The sequence below is a fragment of the Aphelocoma coerulescens genome, chromosome 3 (genome assembly GCF_041296385.1).
Source record: "Aphelocoma coerulescens isolate FSJ_1873_10779 chromosome 3, UR_Acoe_1.0, whole genome shotgun sequence".
Classification (NCBI taxonomy): Eukaryota; Metazoa; Chordata; class Aves; order Passeriformes; family Corvidae; genus Aphelocoma; species Aphelocoma coerulescens.
In genome coordinates, this window is record NC_091016.1 from 107,358,466 (window position 1) to 107,380,385 (window position 21,920).

Here is a 21,920-nt window from a genome sequence, read left to right on the forward strand (position 1 = left end):
TCCTAAGAAGGACTGATTTCTGTGTATTCAAATGAAAATATCAATTACTCCAACTTATTTTAGTCAAAATATTAAGGACTGAGGTTGATTTTTCTGCTTCAAAATTTGATTATATAAGGGCTGACTTGGAAAGAGGAAAGGACAGGCAGTAACCTTCAAAAAAAACCCACCAAAAGCCAATATATATTATATGTTAAAGGGTACAGAAATTATCTAGAAAAAACACAAGCAGCATGGAGACAGTGAACCAACTGTTCATGTTCTCTTCCAAGAAAAGAGCTATGGGCAACCGAGGGAAACCTGTAGAAGATTAAACAGGAAACAAAAGAAAGTGGCTCTTTACTCAATGAACTCCTTGACAAAAGATACACAGATACATAAAGCTTGAATGTGACCAAGAACAGAACAGGAAGGTACCTGGAAGAATGATATATTAAGGGCTACATTTAGAAGACAAAACCAATCAGACTATTTTGAGATTGACATTAAAGAGGCATGAGTGTTTTTCTGACTTGATATTGACAGAAACAGAAATGTTGATGAGGATTGTAAATTGACTTGAATTCCTCCAGCTGCAGGCAACCATGCCACATAGTCCATTCATAACTCTTCTTGACTCCTGAACCATCTTAAAACTATTTGCCTTTTCAAATAGCCTCATCATATTGGCAGCTCAGTTATTCTCAGAATAGCTAAGTAACAGAATCCACATATTTTTAAGTGCTGAGTTTCTGCATTACAGTAAGAAAATATTTTTATTCCTTAAAGACAACTTTTCTGCTTTATTTTACAAAAATTACACTAAACATCAAGTTCATCCTCTGAAATATGTTGTTATTCCTATATGCTGATGATTCATTTCAAGTTCTGTCAACAATAATTTTCATTATTTCACTCCGACTTCTATTCTATTGTTAAGGACGCCATTAAATAAAATTGATTCCAACTCTAAGAACTGGCTTCTATTCTCATTCTGATCCAGTAATTTCCCTTTTATTTTTCTTCAGACAGTTTTCTTCCGTCCTATAGCTAATCTATGTTTATTCTAGTTGCAGTAATAATGGGGCACTAAAAAATTCTCCACTAAATTCCACAAGGTATTTCCTGCCTTGAGAAACAGCAGCTATCTTACCAAGTAAGCATCTCATGCTTATTCTTAACATCCTCTGTATTTGGATATGTCACTTTTATCCAGATAGCCTGTGAAATCTTCCCCAAAATATATTCTGCCTTGCCTGGAATGCCACTGCCTGGTATTATCTGTTGTTGTGAACCAGGACCACATGAATGCAGCTAAATAATCCAGAAGGGACAAGAAATCTAGAAGGAATCCAATTAATAATTTGGACTAAAATGATCAAAACCACACCTCTATTTATCCCCTTTGTGAAAACATATGAAAACCAGAAAAATATCTAGATTTTAATATCTCAATTTCTTTCTGTTCACTCATCTTCCATGCCAAACATACTGCATTAATCCGAGGAAGAGTTCTAGTTGATTTGTCAACATCTGACCTCAAATCTGTACACAGAAATATTAACTGTCATCTTCTCAGCAGACTCTACCCAGACCTTGTGGATTGTCTGGGCTTCTCTTGGATCCAGCTAATGATTATAAATGGCAAAGGATAGCTAATTTAATTGCAAAAGGTAATGATGCAGTGAGCATAAGATTAGTTTCACCCCAGAAGGTAATGTCCTCAAAACAATAATAAAGGGAGTGATCAGAAGGACAGAAGCTTGCCTTAATGTAAATACAGGCAAATTAGATACTGTAAGGAGGAAACAAGTTAGCAAGAAACCTTGAGAGAAAATAAAAGACAAAACCACAAACCAAACCCAAAATGAACCCAAACAAACCCACTGAACTGTACAGTAAATTACAGTTAGCAAATGTTTCCTATCCCAAGCTGACCAGATAATTCAGAGAATGAACACGTCAATAATTTTATTACCAAGAAGCTCTGAATGTATTGGGAACTCTAAAATTCTTCAGGCTACTTTTAATGAAACAATGTGACTTATAAATTGCAGGCAGATAGAGAAAAGGAACCAAATAAGACTCTGAAGTTTTGATCTCTGTAGAGAAGCAGAAATTTTGGCCTACGCAAAATTTTAAAGACAGATATTTTCAGTTTTTCATCTGTATTATAGCTGAATTTTAGAAACATTTTTTCATAAACATGAAAAGTCCATAGAGTAGCATTTGGTTTACCTCTTGCCATTAAAATGGCCTATAATATGGACCTATGAGAAAAAAAAAGGAAGCAATTGAAATGTGTTGTAAAAACAGAAAGACCTGTGATGCACCAGCGTAATGAATACCTCCTTACCTCTGTTACAGATACAGTGGATCTTATCTTACTTTTAGTTAATGATAATGATATTATTCAACTTGAACACCATCACGTGTTTTTACAAGAAGAGAAACCAATTCAAACACACTGATACTACTTTACTTCTAGGCTCTTGATTTAATCAGTTATAACACATATAAACACACAGAAGCACATGGTTATTTTACTTGTAAGTCTATAGCAATATGTATATTTTGTAAAGACATTCGCCCCTTAGCAATCCCTACAGAACACGTAAGTTTACTAGTGCTGAGGAGAACATTCAGTGGAGGTAGGTCGGTGTGCAGCTGTAGTGCCAGCTGCAGATTGAGCTGCGGGTGGTGCAGAGAAATGAGGCAAGAGGCTGGGAAGAGGTGCTGATTGTTTGCTCAACAAAAGGCACAGGGACCTGTGTCACCAGCCGGGTGACTGGACACTCAAGAGACACAGGAGGAGCAGAGGACTGAGAAGGAAGACCCCAGACTTTTGCTGCATAGACTGGGAGGGTATAAAACCCCAGGGTTTTCTCTATTCAGGGTCCCTCCTAGGAGGAACCAGCCAGAGGAACTGGCTGTTGTTTTGCTGTTGCACCGTGACTTAAAGGATCAAGAGGACTGAGACTCTGCTATGGGAAATCTGGTCTGTCTGAGTGAGAGTGCGGCGTGCAGGGAGTCAAGCAGGGACCTGCTGGCCCACTGGAGCTGCACAAAGTCTCTGACCATGGAAGTGTGACTGCCAGAGTGACTCCTGAATGGTCAGACAGGGAAGTTTCCTCAACACCAGCTACATCCTGCTTAGTCACCGCCTGCCTGAACCAAACAGCATGTTAGATGATAAGACATCAGTGGCTAAGAGATTCCAAAAATGGACAACCTTTCAACTTAACGAACAATAAAGACAACTTTTCTTGTCATTTACATAATCTCTGTGTATCTGCATATAAAGTAAATGTTGTGGTTTGTTTTTTTCTTTAATTTGATTTAACATGCCCCTTTTTTTAATGTGGCAAGATCTGATTTCTTTGCTTTAGGCTGTTCTGTATCTATTTTCTAGGCAAAAAAAACCACTTTTTATTAATATCTCAGGAAAGCGTCTCTTTACACTCTGATCAAAAAGCATTAAAATACAAATCACATGCTTTTTAGAATTATGATATATTATGCATACAACAATCCCTTATAAACAGGATATTCACAGAAAGAAACCACTGTTTCACCAACAGCTCATTAGCCTACAAACACTCCTTGTAAATGGTGATAACGAAATAGAAAATATATTTACTGCTTACCCCTACTAATGCTATCTGTTTTATAACCAACCTGTTCTCACAGATTTCTCTCACATTCTAAATACTATAGCAGCAAAATCTGGGGTAGAGTGTTGATTTATGGAGGAGGGTTTTACTTGTTCGGGTGGTTGTTTTTTTTTTTTAAAGAGAAAGCCAACTGTGCAACAAAACATTGCTTTTTTTTCTTTATTGCTCTTTGTCAGTCCTACATATTTTTTGCAAATGTAAAATTGCTACCAAATAAGTTATTATTTTTCAGCCATACACAGAATTTAACAGCAAGTTAATCTCTTAGTAAGAAGGTAATCTTCAAAGATTTCAGAAATGCACCACAGTTAATTCTAGTCCTGAAAAAGCCTATGATACCGGACTTCAGCATGTCATAATTTTCATTACTAGAAAGTCTATACCAGGCCTTTTAAAGAGATGCTTATGCTTTCTTCAGTCTTGTTCAGCTGGACTCCAGTTAGCTCAGGAATCCACAGACACATTTGAGACAAATTTGTTGCTGACAAAAATTCAATATTCAAAAATTGCAAGAATTCCAGTCATCTCAGAAGAGATTCAGTAGGCTAAAGATTTTGATGCATGGAGATGTGTTTTCTGAGAGTCAAGTTCCAACGAACTTTCTCTATCAAGCCTCACTTTAAAAGCAGTCCCTCACTTGGTATTGAATTAAGTATCATCTAAGAACAACTCAAAATTGCTGGAGCAGAAGATTGTTATGGTAAACCGTTATTCTCAGGTAATATTTTAATCACAAATAATTCTCGTTTACACTGTAATTCCATGAGATACTACATTCTTTTAGATGGAAATATAGAGGATCAGTCAAATTCTATATAAAGCCTCCTGAGAGCCTGACTGTAAAATCCAAACAACATTGTTAACTTCTGCAAACAAAGGTTTTTAACAAACATTTTAAAATGCTCCTGTCTGAAGATGTCAGTCAAGGGTTGATATATCTACTTCATTAGATGAAGCAGATTTTTGATACAGAATTTCACATTTGGTTTTATTCATTTTCTTTTATCAAACATAAGCATATGACAAATGTCACAGGTTAAATTGGTTTAATTCCTTTATCACTTACTTTGACTTCTAGAGTCCTTTTCTGCCATCAACATTTGATGCAGTACAAGCACATTTTAGAAGTATCAATTTAAAAAATGTTCTACATAAGGAGCGCTACTTGAAATACTGAAAGGATCAGCAAGCTGAATATTGCACTGAGGACAAAAATACTGATTCCCCAAATCATGCTGAAATCAAAAAATTTGGTAGAGTCTACTCCTCTCCAAAATTATGCAGATCATAATTCTAGCAATGGAAGGAAAAGAAAATGGAAATCATAGTTATCTGCACAAATATTCGTGTGATGGAGGGGGGGTTTAGTTTTGAGAAAAGGAATAGTATATGGAAGACACAACATATAAAATTCTAGTAAATAATTCCCAAGCAGTATAAAATGAGGAATAAAAACCCATAAAATTTGGCATTCATTACAAGATTCCCGCACAGAGAAACTGATAATACACCAGACAGCATCCTAAAGGAAATCACAGAATCATAGAACAGTTTGGGTTTGAAGGGGCCTCAAAGATCATTTAGTGCTAATCCCCTGCCAAGGGCAGAGACATTTCAGAGAGGTTAGGATTTAGAAAAAATTTGAGAGTTATGAGAAAGTGGTTGAACAGTGCAAATACTAATTAACATTCAAAAGAATTTCAGCAAGTGAGGACAGAACTGCATCAAGAGCGGAAGCAGGAGAAAGGGAAAATGCTAAGTTGCCTAGCAGTCTCAATATTTCAAAGATACATGAAGACCAGTAGCATGGAAACAGTACCAACCCCAAAGCAGTTTTTCAATATTGCAGAAAGGTTTGTGCATTATGCAGACATTAGGAAAGAAATACTGAGTAATGCAGGTATAAAGCAAATCCAGAGGCTACAATGCCACAGAGAAGCTCATGGAGGCAAGCTGTCAGAAATTCTCAACATCAATTTGATAAAAACAAACATTAATTTGAAGCCTTGGAAGGCAACATAACACCAACTGAAGTTGCAGGTGAAAAAAACCCTGAAGTTTTCTTATCTAGACAAGGAACCCAAAGGGCTTAATTATAAACATAAAGTATTAAACTATATAACATTACATTGATACTATGTGATATCTAGCAAAATACTAATAACTCAAGACATCATCTATTTGCACAGTCAGATGGTACCAACAAGGAAGAGTTTATGGACACAATGTCTTTACTAAGTTGAAAAAACTGATTCTGCAGCATCCAGGAAAAGAAATTAACCCTGACCTGAGGAGCTAAATCTAAAAGTGACAACAGATCAACTGAATAGTAATGTCCTTGACATAACAAGTTTCCATTTTTAAGCACAGACACTGACCTAAATGATTATATGGAATCATTCGAAGTTTTCTATATACAATCTATGATACGGCTTAATCAGACAAAAATCTATGCCAATGACACTTTTTTATATATGTTTCTGAATAAGATGTTTTTAACAATAACTGAAGTAATCTGAATGAACTGTATAGTACTAAATTAAACTAACACTGAGAATTCAAAGCAGCACATAGCAAATAGAGAAACTTATATTATGCTTGTACAATCTAGAGTTGAAAATTAAATAGAAGGCTACATGGTATTAACCAACATGAGTTCATACACCATTATCTGAATTCAGTAACCTTTGCCTTTACTGACCATCAATTTTTCACTTGAACACAATCACCAAATCAGCACTGCTTTATTCTAAATTACTCGCTATAAACCTGTAGGACAGTAAAGGGAACTCTGGAACAAAGAAAACATTTACCTACTAACAACGGATACAGAAATACTACTCTTAAACACTCATATTCAAGACAATGGTAGAGTATTCATTTCTTCCACCTAGATTAAAGGCAATGAGATATTTTTGAAGGGATAGTTAAAAGATGAGCAAATTCTAGGTTAGGGAATGTTGTTTTTTGCACTAAATTCAAGTATAGCATATTTTGTTAAAAGAAAATTTCTTACCACAGCTTTGTCTGAACTTTCCTGCAAATCCCACAATAATATGTTGTTATCAGCCAGTGAAATAATCTTTTTACCATCTCCCATTGGTTCCCACATAACACTGCAAAACAGAAACAGAAAAACAAAACAAACAACCCAACATTAAAATCAATCAGAATTTGAACTAGAAAACCATTTTAATTCTGTGGATCTAATCTACTCCAAAACATATTAAACCATACTCCTTCTGGTTTACTTTAGATTAAATCCACCACATATTTTAAGTGCAAAATCTGCCATTAACTAGCAATTTGTAGCAGTCATTCTGCATACACACACAGAAATACAACCAGAGACCTTGATGTACACTAACTTTAGAAGGCTTTAGTTTGAAATCTCAGAGTTGTTCATATGTAGTGTCATGCATCCTTTCTGAAGGTGCACCAAAAATCATAAGCCTTAGTTTTGATGCAAACTTCTTCCAGTTCTGCAGCGGTTATCATGACTTAATCAACATATACTTTTAACCTGTGATTCACATCATGCTATACAGGAAGGAACTCAAGAATATCAGTCCTCTTCTCATTCTATGAGAAGCAGCATATTTAAGCCAGTCAGTATGGGCAGCTCAGCTAACTATGTGCACTCTAACCCCAATAAACTTGCTGGAGATAACAGTAAGATTGAAAGGATAATACTTGTCATTTTATGAGAATAGGCTACTATTCTTGTAGTTTTGTAACACTTTTGTAACAAAGTTTTGCAACCTCTCAAAAAGCATACAGCAACAATACACCTGAAGGTAGAGATCACAGCTTTAGTATTAATAGGTTAATGGAGAAACTTCTTCCCATTTTAAGACTGAAACTTCAGCTATTTAAAAGTATTTGATATGCTGTTTTCATTTTCAGTGCCTTTTTGAGGCACTTTTTACCACCACTTGAAGTTTACCAGAAATCCACAACTAGACACAAGTTTTCTAATCTGTTTTGCCTTTGCATCAACCAATTCAGTAATTAGATGGAATAAGTGAAGAAGGTTGCACAAATAGATGCAGCCTTGGGCAAGTGAGCCCAGCATTAGGCAGACACTGGCAACCTTCCTAACCCTGCACTGCACACTATGCATGCTTCTATTTTATCCCAGATTTTGCATTACTCCTATATTCTTAAGACACTGGATATAACCTGGCTGGCCCCAGATCCAAGCGATGGAAGTTCATCTAATATTATGCTATAGAACACAAGGAAAAGAAAATAGGAAGTTGCAACTAACAGAAAGAAGTGACACAGTGTCTTTTTTTACTCCCTACATACAACAAAACTCAGTTATTCTCAGCTGATACCCTTCTCTCAAATTACTCTTGCTCCTTGTGTGAACAGTTTCATCAGTTTTTACTCTGTTCTTTCAGTAAAACAATCATCAGATAGACAAGGCAGATGACTGCACCTGTTTGCTGTTTTGTAAAGAAAAATCTGGAACTCTAACTAAAAGCATGCATTGGCTGACTCCTCATCCTCTGAGCTTTTCCCTAAGGCAATGCAGCAGAATAAAGGAGTAGCTTCTGCATTGTCTGCTGGAAGCATGGCCTGCATCCTTACTGTGTTATCAATCCATGGAAACTACCTACTTATAAAAGTCCATTTGTAGAGAGCTTTCTTGTATTAGGACAAAATCACTACATTTAGCACATTAAGCTACCATCATGTTTTTAAATGTGTTTTAACAAGAACATGGTACCAGAATGATTCTATGATTTACTTTAAATTTGGCTGTATTGTCTGTAGTATTGCCAATCTTATTTAACAATAAACACTTTTGAAAAGTTGTATGGTACAACTTGGAAAAAATTTACAAGCAATTGAAAGTAAGTGTTGATAATAAAAATGATGGCACGCAGTTTCAATTACATGTTCAACTACATTTTGCCCATAATAATGTGAAGAAACCAACTGGCACTGCCATGCATATTTAGTTGTGCTGCACGGATACATCAATTAGATCCTTCAAATAGATGAAAATATTTTATGAAAACATGTAACAGGATAAAGAAAATTAGTGCACTATAACCTGCATGTGATCACAACCAACCTTCCACAGTCCAGTTTTCCAAAGTGAAACTGAAAGACATCAGGACCATCACATGGCTGAACAGGTAACTAAGAAATCTTCAAGTTGATTCTGATAACACTTATTTAAGTCCACTTTACTTACATTTTGCTGAAAATGTAACTGGCATTTCATATGGATCTATGTAGATATATTTTTAATTACAATGAAATCTAGTTTGACCACTTCATTCCTTAGGAGCCCCTTCAGCCAGAGATCAGTATTTTTTATGCTTGTTGGTATATCTGCACCTTTCCTACACCAATCACTCAACTTTAAGTTGTAAAAGCTAGATTGAAAACAATTTCTTTGATGTTTTCAAAAGTAGGAAGAAATTTCACATTTTTGAGAGCCACTGAACTTCAAGGTAAAAGAATTTTTACAGCTAAATATAGTGCGCTAACTAGAGCCAAATATAACCAAGGTGACATGCCTTTAAATGAAGAGGTCTCTCCACATTCACTCTAACCTTGTGAGATGCCATTTTACTTCTATTTCATTTTTCATTTATGGGTGTGGTTGTAGTGATCATTCATTCAGATTTTATAATCTTAAGCAGAAATTACTCAAGTCGCCCTTTGTAACATGTTCAGCTATGTTCTGTACTCATGACTGAACGTTAAACATGAAATACTATGGAGAACTAGGGGGGCAGGAAATATTGGTGAGTGAAAAGAAAGAGTTATTTTCGAAGTAAGATACAAATTTTAGAAAAACTGAAGTTTTCATTTAGAACAGTTTTCAGCACAGCAGAGATGGCAATAACGTCTAAAAAGGAAAACAGATAAACCAGGCAGTACCATTTTCCTGAGTGTGCCAACAGTTGCTGATACTTACAGTTTTCAGAAATTGACAAGACAGTAGTCAAATTCACAGTTGCCACTCAGAAACTGAGTGTCGATTTCAGGACTGCTCTTTAAATAAACTATAGACAGCAGACAAGCAATTATTTATGTTGCATTTTACCCTACTTTGTTATCATCTGACTCAGGATGCTTTAATTAAGCTTGTAGCTAGTAGTTTTTGGTACAAAAAAAAAAAAGTTAAATCCTACAGAGAACACTACCTTAGCAAAAAATAAGAGTATTTAAAATATTCACTCAAATGCACACATGAAAGGACTGTTATCTTGTTCTATGCTGAAAAGATAGCTAACACCTCTATCAATAAATGTACTGAGTTTTTACAAATGAACAATTCAAAGTCCTCCATTATAGGCTAAGGAAGAAAAAAGCAACATGCAAACACTTTCATCAACATGAACTGCAGTTAAGCCACAAGTGTTGGACAAAGCAAGCATTAACTACTGATTAACTGTAATTACAGAAGTGACAACCATTTCTTTCTATAAATGGAAAAATTTTGCTAAACTGAAAACTCTCATGCACTGAAAAATGGAAAATACACCCATACATTTGGTAACTCAGCAGACCATCCTGCAGCTTCAGTGTAGCCCATGAAAAATTCACATTATTAAGGACTCAAATATCCTGCCTTCTTTGCATTACAATGATTCCAGTTTAAAGATGACTCTTGCTTACCAGGTAATCAGGACATTAATTATATGAGAAAGGAGATCAGACCAAGTACAACCTGGAACCCACAATTCTTGTTCCCTTCCCAAGTGCTCTACAAAACAGCCACATTTCTGAATGAAATAAATTCTGGCCATTTTACAGTTTATTGAAGTCTGCTGCACAGAACACAAGTTACAAGTAATCTCAAAATTCTCAGACAGTGAAATCTAATTTGGAGTCCAACTCCTCAAGATGCAGTAAAACAAGAATCACGGCTTCCTAAAAAAACTTAAAAGGTAAGATGAACTTTTTAGCTAAAAAGCTCCTGAGAAATGAGAATTAAGAAATGAAGTTAAGGATTATTTTGGACAAGAACCCCAAAGACAGCTGGGCTTTATTCTGACTCTTACATTACTTTTACATTCAGAAAAATTAAACTGCTTTACAAACAAATACAAAAGCATTCCAATAAGGAGGTGCCACTTACCTCTAAAATGTTTATTTTTCCTTAAATTATCATTGTGTAGGCCTCTACAACACACTCCTCATGGAGTAGCCATTGCCAGACACCATTTCTATTCTGTTGCCTGAACAGGGCTTAAAAAACCCCCAAAGTGAATATTATGGATATTTGACGCGTCAGGAAAGAAACATAAAACTGGCTTGTCTGTCAAAGATCAGTAAGGTGGTCAGCCTAAGAAAAACATTTTGTAGTATCAATGTCTGTCAGGAAAGCACACAGAGTGCTGCCAGGTAAAACTCCTGCCCAGCTTCTGGAGGCCTCAGGATGACAATAGCTTTTTCCACGTACTAAGGCAAAAATTAAGGGCTGAAACAAACTTCTGTGCAAAACAGCTGGTGTGGGCAAAAGCGATCGCTGCAGACTCATTTTAGAGGAAACACGTATCTACTTTAGAGAGGGACAATTTGAGTATTTTCAAATGGGATTTTTCAAAGATGGAAATATGGATATAGCATATTCTTACTAATTTACTGCTGTTAGTAACAAACTGCATGGTTGGTCAGGGGAATAAAACCTAACAAAACAGAATATCCCTCTGAGTATATTTCTCCAGTGATTTGAAACATGTGCCTAAGAAGAAAATTATGATTGCCTAGATCTGCACTGATAGCTGAAGAAAATCACTGCTCCTTCTGTTCAGAAGAACAGCAAACACAAGAATGCTAAAGGTTTACACAGACCTAGCATAGACGTACCCTCTAACACCTCTAATCCAGAAACTGTGGACTCTGGGAGAATTTGAGGTGAAGAGAATTCCAGAAGCAGCTGGGACTGTAACTGATGTGGTCTCCCCCTAACCTACCTCTCCATCACCACTGCCCAAGACTGAGCACTGGGATAGATGGACTGTGGGAGGCTGCAGGGCATCCCTTCAGGTCTCACAAACATTTTACCAAATAGATACACTTAATCAAAAATGTACAAGGATCAATTTTTTCACCCAATAGACATCCAAAAGACATTTCAAAACCCTGAATTTTTAACTACCGTGTAAGCAAGATGTAGCAGCAACATCGCTACATCTATAGTCATCCCAGAATATTGTGCTAGGAAAGAATTCTACTCTAAGGGATAAATATTCTAAACAATAAGTGCTTAATGGGGTTTTGGAGAGCAAACTGGAGTCTGACACCAAGGAAACAGGGGCACCCGTTCAGTTAGTTCCTCATGAATATTTAAATTCCTCCTGCTTAACTAATTTTTTTCACAGTTCTACAACACCATTTTTCTTTAACATTTCCCACTAACATTTTAAGCAATTCAGTAAGACTGAAAATAAAATTATTAGAATAGAATAGTATTATAATAAACAGAAGTATCTATTTCACCTGCAAAATCACTTGAGGCAGACTTCAACCATCACTTTTTCAGCGGTAAGAATAGCTTAAGTGACATCACCAAAAGGAAGAAACCCTCTTTGAAAAGTAGCTCAATTTTCTTTCAGTGGGGAAAAATCTCAACTAATTTGGCAGTAAAACTGGGGAATATAACAGCATGGTGAGAACAGAAATGAAATTATGTTCAAGTTGGGACAGAGACTGACATAGTACTCTACAAACCCATTTTTTTGTTACTTGTAGAGTAACACAATTTCTGCACTATTTTCTGTATCGTGACTTATAAATCCAAACTAAACACAAACAACTGCAAAGACTTCATCAAAACTAATTTTCATTCAAGCATATGGAATCTATTGAACTTATCAGAAGTGATAAGTTAACTGAATGCATACAGTAAGTTCACATAAAGGAATAAATGTATTTGCTTCAGTATCAGATTTTAGTTTGACTAAGTTTCCCTCTGCTTTATATTAGTAGAGTCAAATAAATGCTGATTAAAAGCTAACATAATAAACTGGGCATACAATACAAAGTTCTATTAGTTCAGTATCCAATTAATGAATTGCATTTATTGCCTAGTAAATGTGATTACATTGAAGAGTTCAAAGTTTTAAAATTGCACAATACTAATCACTCAAAATTACCACAAACATTCAAGGGAATGAAAGAGAATATGAGAGTTCTAAATTACTCTGCTGGTTCCAGATTTATTTTAGAGGATGAAAAAAGTGGAAAAGGAGAGAGAAAATGTGAGAAAGACATCTAATGGCTGAACACTGAATATTTGGACTTATATATAATAGATGGTTTTATTTACAGTAAAGAAGAATCAAAGATTCAAGAGAGCAAAATCCTGTGAAGAATTCAGGATCACATGGAATTATGAAGAGAGCAGGGAAATAAATAGTTTAAACTTTTACCAGTTTAGAAAGGATCAGAATATAAATGGCATTATCAGTACCAATAAGCAGCTGTTAAGATACATTCTCAGTGAAACTACACTTGTAATGCAGTAAGCTAGTCCAAAAAAATTGTCTCTATACTTACTGTTGTAATATCAGAAGAGGCTGATGGAGAATACAAATATGTGGAATTAATCAAGTGTAGAAGAATTATTCTTAAATGCTGACAATTTCAGATAGCTCTGAAATTTTGTGTATCATGTGAAGATACAATTAATATCTGCTGGGCAGCTGTTACAAATCACCTCCCCCCAGAAAATACAGAGTTCAGTTTATACACCAGAATATGCAACTGACAGTCCTGAAACTCTCTATATAAATATCAGAGGGAGTTCTGTCCTCACAATTATATTTCTGGTACTGGGACATATGAAGTGTTAAAATAAGGTTAAAAACTGCATTTATTACATGTCTACCTATAAAACATATCTAACAGTTAACTGTACCACATATTCAAGACCATACGACCCTTCTAAAATTATTGTTACTTTCAGGTTTATATTCATTAGGTATAGACTATTAAATTATTTTAAACTTTTTTTTGAATGAAATCCTAAGCTAGAACTTTAACATACATATCCTGAAACCTAATAGAGGGGTACTATAGAAGTAATATTACCAACATTATGACAGGAAAGAGAAGTGATACCTAAATATCACATGGAAGTGTTAGAGCTATTATAAACACTGTTTTCACTTTTCTTTTGAGTTTCAGATTCTCTTACTTCTTGGCTTTTTTACTTGAAAATGTTTTGGTGTGGCTTGGTTTTTGTGGGGTTTTGGGTTTTTTTTAATAAATTTAAAGGCCAAAAAGATAAGTAAAACACTACTGGATTTCATTCATCTGTCTTCAGGGCATCAAATACCAGTGTGCCTAACTTTGATCAGGTGACTGTGTGCATTAATGGAATGAACATGATGAAACTGAAGCAATGTTATGTATAGCATCTCCTTTATCTTAAATGAATTAAATCTCTACTCAAGTTGAAAGAACTGTTAGAGAGAATTTGCACTTCTGTAAAAAACCAACCTTAATGAGGTTGATTTGTACTGTGTATGGCCAAGGAAGAGATGGTACTTCTCTGTACTCTATCTGGAGACCTTCGATGAAATACCAAATAAAATCTAAGTACTTAAAATCTGTGGGAATAGCTCATTTATAACTTCCTCCTTTGTGAATTCAAAGTTCTAATTTAGTGTTTTAGTGATAACATCCTGGAGTTCTTGAAACATCTGTGACTCAAAAAAAATTTGTAATTTGTCTCCCTCTCTATGTTCTCTTAGATATGGTAATATTTGCATGTTCATATTTAGGATTGATTGAGTGGGATACACCAAAACAAAAAAATCAACTTGAGCTAGTAGAGAAGCCTAATGAAGTGATCTATCATTATTTGTACCATATTCGTCCCTTTCAAAAAAATTTTAGCAGCTCTTGTTTTCTATTTAAAATATGAATTCCTCATTCCTCACCTTTCAGGCTTCTCAGAATTGAGCTTCCACTTATATTGTCTCTGTAACCCCCATTCATTTTCCCTTTACAGTTGTATTTCACTGTTCATCTAACACTTTTCCCTTATTTATTTTCATTTTATTCCACATTTACTACATAGACCACAATCCAACTTACTTCACTTGTTCCCCTCTCTTTTATACACAGCCTAGTACCGAGCAGGATCTATCCTATTTTATACCTGCCACACTTGGAAAGGAAAAAGTAGGATTTTAAGTATATAGAGGCAAGCCTGCTTCCAGCAGATGCAAGAGAAACTCCCTGCTGTGTTACAAACTCAAGATCTCACAGATTGTATTTTCTCTTATGTCCTGTAGTATCCTCCTTCTCCGAGGACTACCTTGTCAAGTCTACTACCAAAAAGTCTGCAGCAAAACTGAGAGGGAAGTAGAACAGTAGGTTACTGCTAAAACATAAGTCTTTTGGGGTTTAACAGACAAGAGTTCTGGGGATTCCTCCAAGCTGCATTCAGAGGAATAATCAAAATCTCATTAACTGCTGTCCTGTTTCCTTGGCCTCTCCTATGCAGACAGTACCTTGGACTGCTTCTTGCAAGATACCCAGTGGCAAGTTCCTTTAATTGAATCTTACAACATTGCATAGAGCAACATACTTATTGTTATGTGTGTTTCACTCTGTATGAATACATATATTTATCTACCGATTGAATTTATTGAAGAGACTTTTTTTTTTAAAACACACACACACACACACACACAAAAATTTCCATGTATCTGGGGTTTTCCACTCTGAAATAATTCACTCAGTATTTTTGCATTTGAAATCTCTGCATTTTGGCTTACATGAGGAACAGCAGGCAGAGGATGAAAAAAAAAATCTTAGGCTAGAACCAAACAGAACAATTAACAGGCCTATTTGGTGGCCTAATTTAAGCATCTGTTTAATCTTCTGAACTCTCTTTATGCCATACAAGAGTTTGAGTAAAAATGCTGATGAGTCCCAAATTCAAAGCTTGGAAGCAGTAAACAATCTCAGTAACTAAAAATGAATGGTTATGCTTAATTTTTAAACACGGTAACTCATGCAATCCAGATAAAGTGGAACTGTAGAAAAGCAAACTTCTTTTTCATTTGCCTGTAATGTCTTGGAGATTCAATTTTGCCAAAGATTTTGTCAAGATTAGAAAATTGTTTCAATAGATCTTGAGCAGGAGGAGCACAGTCTTCAGTCACACACCAGCAAAGTTTAAGATTTTAGTCACAATCGACTGAAAACACTCTTTTGGTCTTGGTTCACAAAAGAGAACTGGTATTAAATATGTCTCTGCTGGTTTTTAATAAGAAATTTCAGAGACATGTGAGCACAGCATTCCATAAAGGAGATGAGATAAAAGTAAAAAAATGCAGAATCAGTTCTTAACCTAAGTACAGAGTTGAACAAAACCAATACCTGACACATCAGACTGGGAAAAAATCCCACCTTGTGTTTCCTAGTGCATGATACTAGAAACAGAAAAATCTGTGAGGTAATTTTTCAACTAGCAGGCTTTCTTAATAGAAGAGAAAAACAATATAAGACAATAAACTTTAAAAAGGCATGAAAAGGAATAAGGCAGAGGAAGGTAAACATGAACAAAACTACAAGTAAAGCCCTGAGGTGGGTGGTAGATGCCAGAGTACATAACCAGTTGCATGTTCAAGATAGTTTTGCTTTTTTTCCTGATTACTCAGGAATTACTCAGTCTCAATTACTTATGATCTGCAACCAGGTTCATGAATATCATGAAGCATCTGTGCTACAGATACCAAGACGTACAAAAAATACCTTCCTATGAGCTGCTGTCTGGAGTCAGTGTCACAAAGGCTGACACCAACATTACATGCTACATCTTTAAACTGTGCTGGCAACTCTGCCACACTCTTCCAGGCCCAGCATATAAAGATGTGATAGAAATGTGGTTTTTCATTTAATTTTTTTAGCATGCATTTTGACGAATAATATTCAAAATTAACTTAAAAAATGAAGCCTGTGTCCAATCATTTGTGGCTCTGGTACACTGCTGTACTGCACACTGTGGATTAAGCAACCTCCTTGAAGTGTACATGGTCACACTGAACCCGGGTCCAGTGCTCAGCCTGTGGTTTTCTGGGCAAAATGTAAAGAGTATGCTCTAATAGCAAGGCAAATGACAGAGCCTTCTTACTGCAAGTGTATGGTGCAAGACCACCATGGATCTCAGTGATTGTGTTCACCAGAATGCTGGCTTACATTGTGGTTTGAAGAGTGTTTACACTTTGCATTGAGGAAAACTGCTTTTCTGATTTATGTTTGGTTCTAACAACAATGGAACCCTTAGAGTCTAAATAGCTTCATGTTTCTCTAAACACCTGAGAAGTGTATTACAAAGAATATTTACATTGCTATTTGTAGCCAACACACCACTCACTGAGGCATGGCCTGTTAAGTGACACATTTAGCACAAAAGGCCTAATTTACTCATTTATGAGCTGTGTCCAATATGATTGAGACACAAATAGAAAAGCCTGCTCTAGAACAGGATCCTCTAACTCAGCTGTGCTTGCCTGAGATGCTGTGAGGAGTACTAATGCCAAGTATTCTGTTTACATCTTTTATCTCCCTGTAACACTGGACATTTTCAAATCTCTATGCATATATATACACATGCACATAGATAATGGGCATTAAATTGTAGCAGAAATTTGTAAGCACTAAGTACTGGATAAAATCAGATAGCAGATGACTGAAAACTGCACATGAACTTGTTATAAGCTGTTATTAGAGGAAAAGAATTATTCTGGGCATTCGCATAATTCACATCCTGATAAAAAGCAGTGGTACGCCTTCTATTCTTCCTTTCGTGATCCAGCTACCATACAAAGTTCTGGCATTCCAGCATCAGACAGAAACTGTTTATGGGAAACTGCAAGACAAAAGGCACAAAGCTTAAAAGGGTAAAAAGTAAAGATGAAACAAACAAGAAAACCTTTCCAATATAGTTGGGAATATTAGTTATCAAAAGGTTCCAACAATAAAAATTGAATTAAAATAATAGAAGAATTACAAGGAGGAGCACTCATTTTAAAATGTGTAGCGAAGAATTAAAGGATACTACCATGAAGAAATCTAACATTCAGAAAACCTATATCTTAGAAAAAAGTAATCTATATGTTTTTGAATGCACTGATATGTCCTATCTTGTCCAAGAAACGCCTAATAAATATTACCTTCAGTTTACCCCTTTTTTTGGTTAAAATTTAATCTGCAAGGCTGAAACTAGAAATCTGTGGCTAGAAATGGATGTTTAAAACTTATGATATGCCCTGCATCTGGTCAGGAAGCAGTGGGAACATGTCATATACACACATCCATAAAGCAATAAACTTGCAAACACACAATGGACAAATTTAACTTTCTTTTAAATAACAGAAAGGAAAGGGAAACAAGCTTCTGTAATAACATCTGCAGTATTGCAGCTCTGCTTGTCTTGACTTAGACAACAGATAAAGAATAGTTACACAGGCACCATATAACATAATGAATTCTTATCCTTATCAAACAATAAATTACTCACACTCATGCTAAATCAGTTGAGGGAAGACTAGAAAAGAAAAACGTAAGTGCAAGATCAAATTTATATTCGATAAAAAGACTGAAATTCTAAGTATTATATCTCTGTGCAACAAAGGTTTCAGATGGGGGCAGGTGGGGAAAAACACATTAAAACAGTACACAGGCTGTTACTCCATATGTGTTTGCAGGACGATAATAAATGTTTTTAATCTATGAAACATCTGGGACTAAAAATCCAATTTATACTTTTTTTTTTTAAAAGATGGAATAGTTTTAAAGTGCATAGCATAGCTTCTACAATATAAATCTGCACAAAACTAACAGCATGGGTCTATCCTTTAGGCTTTTTCTAGGAGTATAAAATATGCAGAATCCTACCAGGCCATATTGCCATGGGCTGTGTTGTCAAGGTGACAGAGTAGCTCCAGGGTTTGAGTGTTGCTTGATGAATCATCAGGGGATTCATGACTGCCTGATTCCAATTCCTTCGGCATCCTCCAAACAGCAGCACATGTCATGACTTTAGTGTCTGAAGCTAAGCAACAGAGAATAATGTCAACAGATCATTGTATGGGAGACGTATTTTGTATACACTGCACCAACATTTACACAAATCTATAAGCAATGCACATCTGCTGTTTGAAATATTTAAAAATATTATACCAAGATGAATTCAAAGAATGCAGAACGTGGCTACAGACACAGACCTCAAGTTAGCAGTCAAGTTGCTGCAAAACTCATAATTAGCACGCATTTAATATGTGTCTCCCTGAACAAAAGCAAAATTAAGTGCTCATGAAAACTCTTCGGGAGGCATGTTTTCCAAGTTTCATTCCCCATACTGATGTTAACGAAAATGACCCACAAGTTACCTTGCTTGATTCCTTAATAGTAAAGATACAGACATCACTTAAACACTGTCTTGTGGTGACTTTATGATGTGTATCCCCTATCACCGCTCTGTGCCCGTGTCTCTAAAACCGGGGGCAAGAGAAGGAAAAAAAAAAAAAGCCAGACAAACTTTTCAAAGCAGTTTGTGCTCCAAGGACACAGAGATAGCTGCTACTGCTGCTGTAGAGCAGAGGAAAAGCACCTTCCAGCTTTTCCCAGCTCTTGGCTCCTTTTCTTGGAAGGGAGAGACAGAGAGTTAAATTCATTTATTTTCCTGGGACTCCGGCTTCCTCTTCTTCTCTTCTGGACTGTTCAACAATGCCAGAACACACTGGGAGATCTTACACCTTGGCCTGGAGGGGCCCAAGCCAACCCAGCTCCAAAGAGGAGAAAGCCACATCTACAAAGGACTCTGGAAATTTACCAGGTTCTCTCCACAGAGAGAGGTTTTATTATTTAGCATTATTCTTTTCCCATTGTGCATCATGTCTGTCAAATAAATAGGCTTTTTTCTTTCACTTTCCTCCGAGGAATTTTTTCCTGAACCTGGTGGGGGAGGGGCGGCTGAAACCTGCCTTCTATCAGAGGATGTTAATTTTGGACGCTCATCCAAACTTGTCTCAAACCAGGACAAACACTTTTCTTTTAAGGGCTGTCTTCAGTTCAATCCAGAAATTATCTCATATCCTTTACTACCAGTAACTGTTTATTGCAAAATTAGGTTTTCCATGTAAGCACGTCTCTAACCCCAACAAATAAAAGCAGCTTCCAAAAGACAAACTGAACTTACACACATACAGCAAAGTATTACAATGTATGAAGAACAATGCAACTGTAGATTGAGGAGAAAATACCATATGGTCTGTGCACATATGGCATTGCCCATCACCCAATATAGCAATTTGTAGCAGTGCAGAATGGGAGGAGACCAGGGCAGCAGTGCATATGTTCACGCTGTTCCAGCCACTGGTCCAGGGTTCACCGAGGATGAACGGGTTGGTGTGATCCACTCCAGCGGGAACAAAGGAACCAGCCACAGATACCTTGAGCAAAAGCAAGGGGAGTGACTGCCAGCTGAAGGATGAGCTAAGTGAGAAGTCCAGAGGATAAGCAGCAATGAATGATACATCTTCTGTTCTGAGGTCATTTCAGATGCCTCTCTCTCCAACTACATTTTAGCTGATTTTAGTCAAGGGCATCTGATTACAGAGCCATGAGCAAATGTGACCAACTTCCATCAGTGGAAAGGAAAACGGCAGCAACTGTAATGAGAGTGTTTTCAAGAGGAAGGAAGGACACTGAAAAGGCCTTCTCAGGCTAAAATGGTACTAATGTGGGAAAAAACATGTATTATAAAGGTCACTAATCTGGATACTCTATATGGAAAAAGAGGCACCCAAACAACACTGAACAGGACAAAAAGTAACTGATACATACTAAGTCCTGAATACAAGAATGCAGACATGTTTAAAATGCAGTCATATGAAATAAAAGGGAAAAAAAGGTAGTTAGGTCAAACCTGTAGGAAAAAAAGGCCCTTTCTGTGACAGGAAACAGGGATAGGAAGAGGGCTTTATATGAATTCAGAACACACAATCACTGGGCATTTGATAGATTGCGCTGAGTATAAATTATATGTATGATGCACATAACTGTTCTACAGTAATTTGGATGTACAAGTTGAATACAGTAAAAAGAGACCATACATCTAAAGATGATAGAAAATCCCCTATTTATTAAAACTTAATTGAACTTTTGCTAATTGTAGAGCATGCTAACTAAACAGCTATTTCCAAATCATTTCAGGCAAATTGTTTACTCTAGATCCACATGCCACTGAGGAAGAGAAGAAAGAGAAGGGGATGGCTACCTTCCCTTAGCAAAGGGCAAACCCACACACAATGTGCATTGTACACCATGCAAGTAATAAATAACTTAAAGTGCAATAAAGCTAAAGAAGGGGAGATTTATCAAACGTTTCACTTCAACGTGACAGAACAGTAATGAACAGCTTCTGGTAGATTATAACTACTAAAAGGTCTGTACTATGCATATAAAGCATTAGCTTTTCCACTATCATCAAGATCATGACCGAGAACCACAACATCAAATCACAGAAAACAAACTACATGTTCCTCAAGCTATCTTTCCTCTCAGTACAGCACAACAAGTCTTAAGAGAACTTGAAAATGTCACAAAGAAACGTAATAATCAAGAAACAGATTTTTTTTAAAAGTGCCCTACACAAAAGACTTTTCAATGCACTGACCGGTCCTATCTTCCTCAAGAATTATCTAATAAGTATTATCTTTTTCTTTGTAGCTGAAATTTAACCTACAAGGCTTCAACTAGTAATCAGTGGTGAGATAAATTCTTAAAATCTATGGTACAATCTATGACACAATTAAAAATTAAGACTCAACTATCACTTCTGAAGTCTTTTTGGGAGGGAGGGAGGGGGGTATTTTTGGTTTGTTTGGCTTGAGTTTTTTTGCTGTTGTTGTCTTTTTGTGGGTTTTTTTTTGTTTTCTTTAATGTTTTTTGGGGGGAATTTTGGGTTGTTTTCTTACAAACTAGCTAACAAAAATAAATTTTTATGCAGCCAGATTTTGAAAAGCGTCAACACTGATTTTAAGTATTGTTCACTTTTGATAAATTTAAAATTACTCTTATTAGAATATATGTAAGTATAATGAAATTATGAAGGCTATCTTACATAGCAGGTGTCTGAACACAGAAACCAAAGAGGCCCTTTCCACTCTCATGTACAACATGTACAGCAATATCCAACACTGATGTTTAATTATCCTGGTTCAGTTTCAATCCAGACTTCTCATTTCATTTACAACAATCTGCTCTGTTATT

General features: G+C 36.0%; 1 protein-coding gene across 3 annotated transcripts in view; it reads right to left on the reverse strand.

Moving 5' to 3' along the window:
- Positions 1 to 21,920, reverse strand: part of EIPR1 (EARP complex and GARP complex interacting protein 1) — a 77,482-nt gene that overhangs the window by 21,825 nt on the left and 33,737 nt on the right. For all 3 annotated transcript variants that reach the window (XM_069011523.1, XM_069011526.1, XM_069011525.1), the window contains 2 exons: positions 18,543 to 18,699; positions 6,670 to 6,769 (listed from right to left, as the gene is read on the reverse strand). In XM_069011523.1, the coding sequence (XP_068867624.1) occupies positions 6,670 to 6,769; positions 18,543 to 18,699 (257 nt within the window). The remainder of the gene's footprint in view (positions 1 to 6,669; positions 6,770 to 18,542; positions 18,700 to 21,920) is intronic.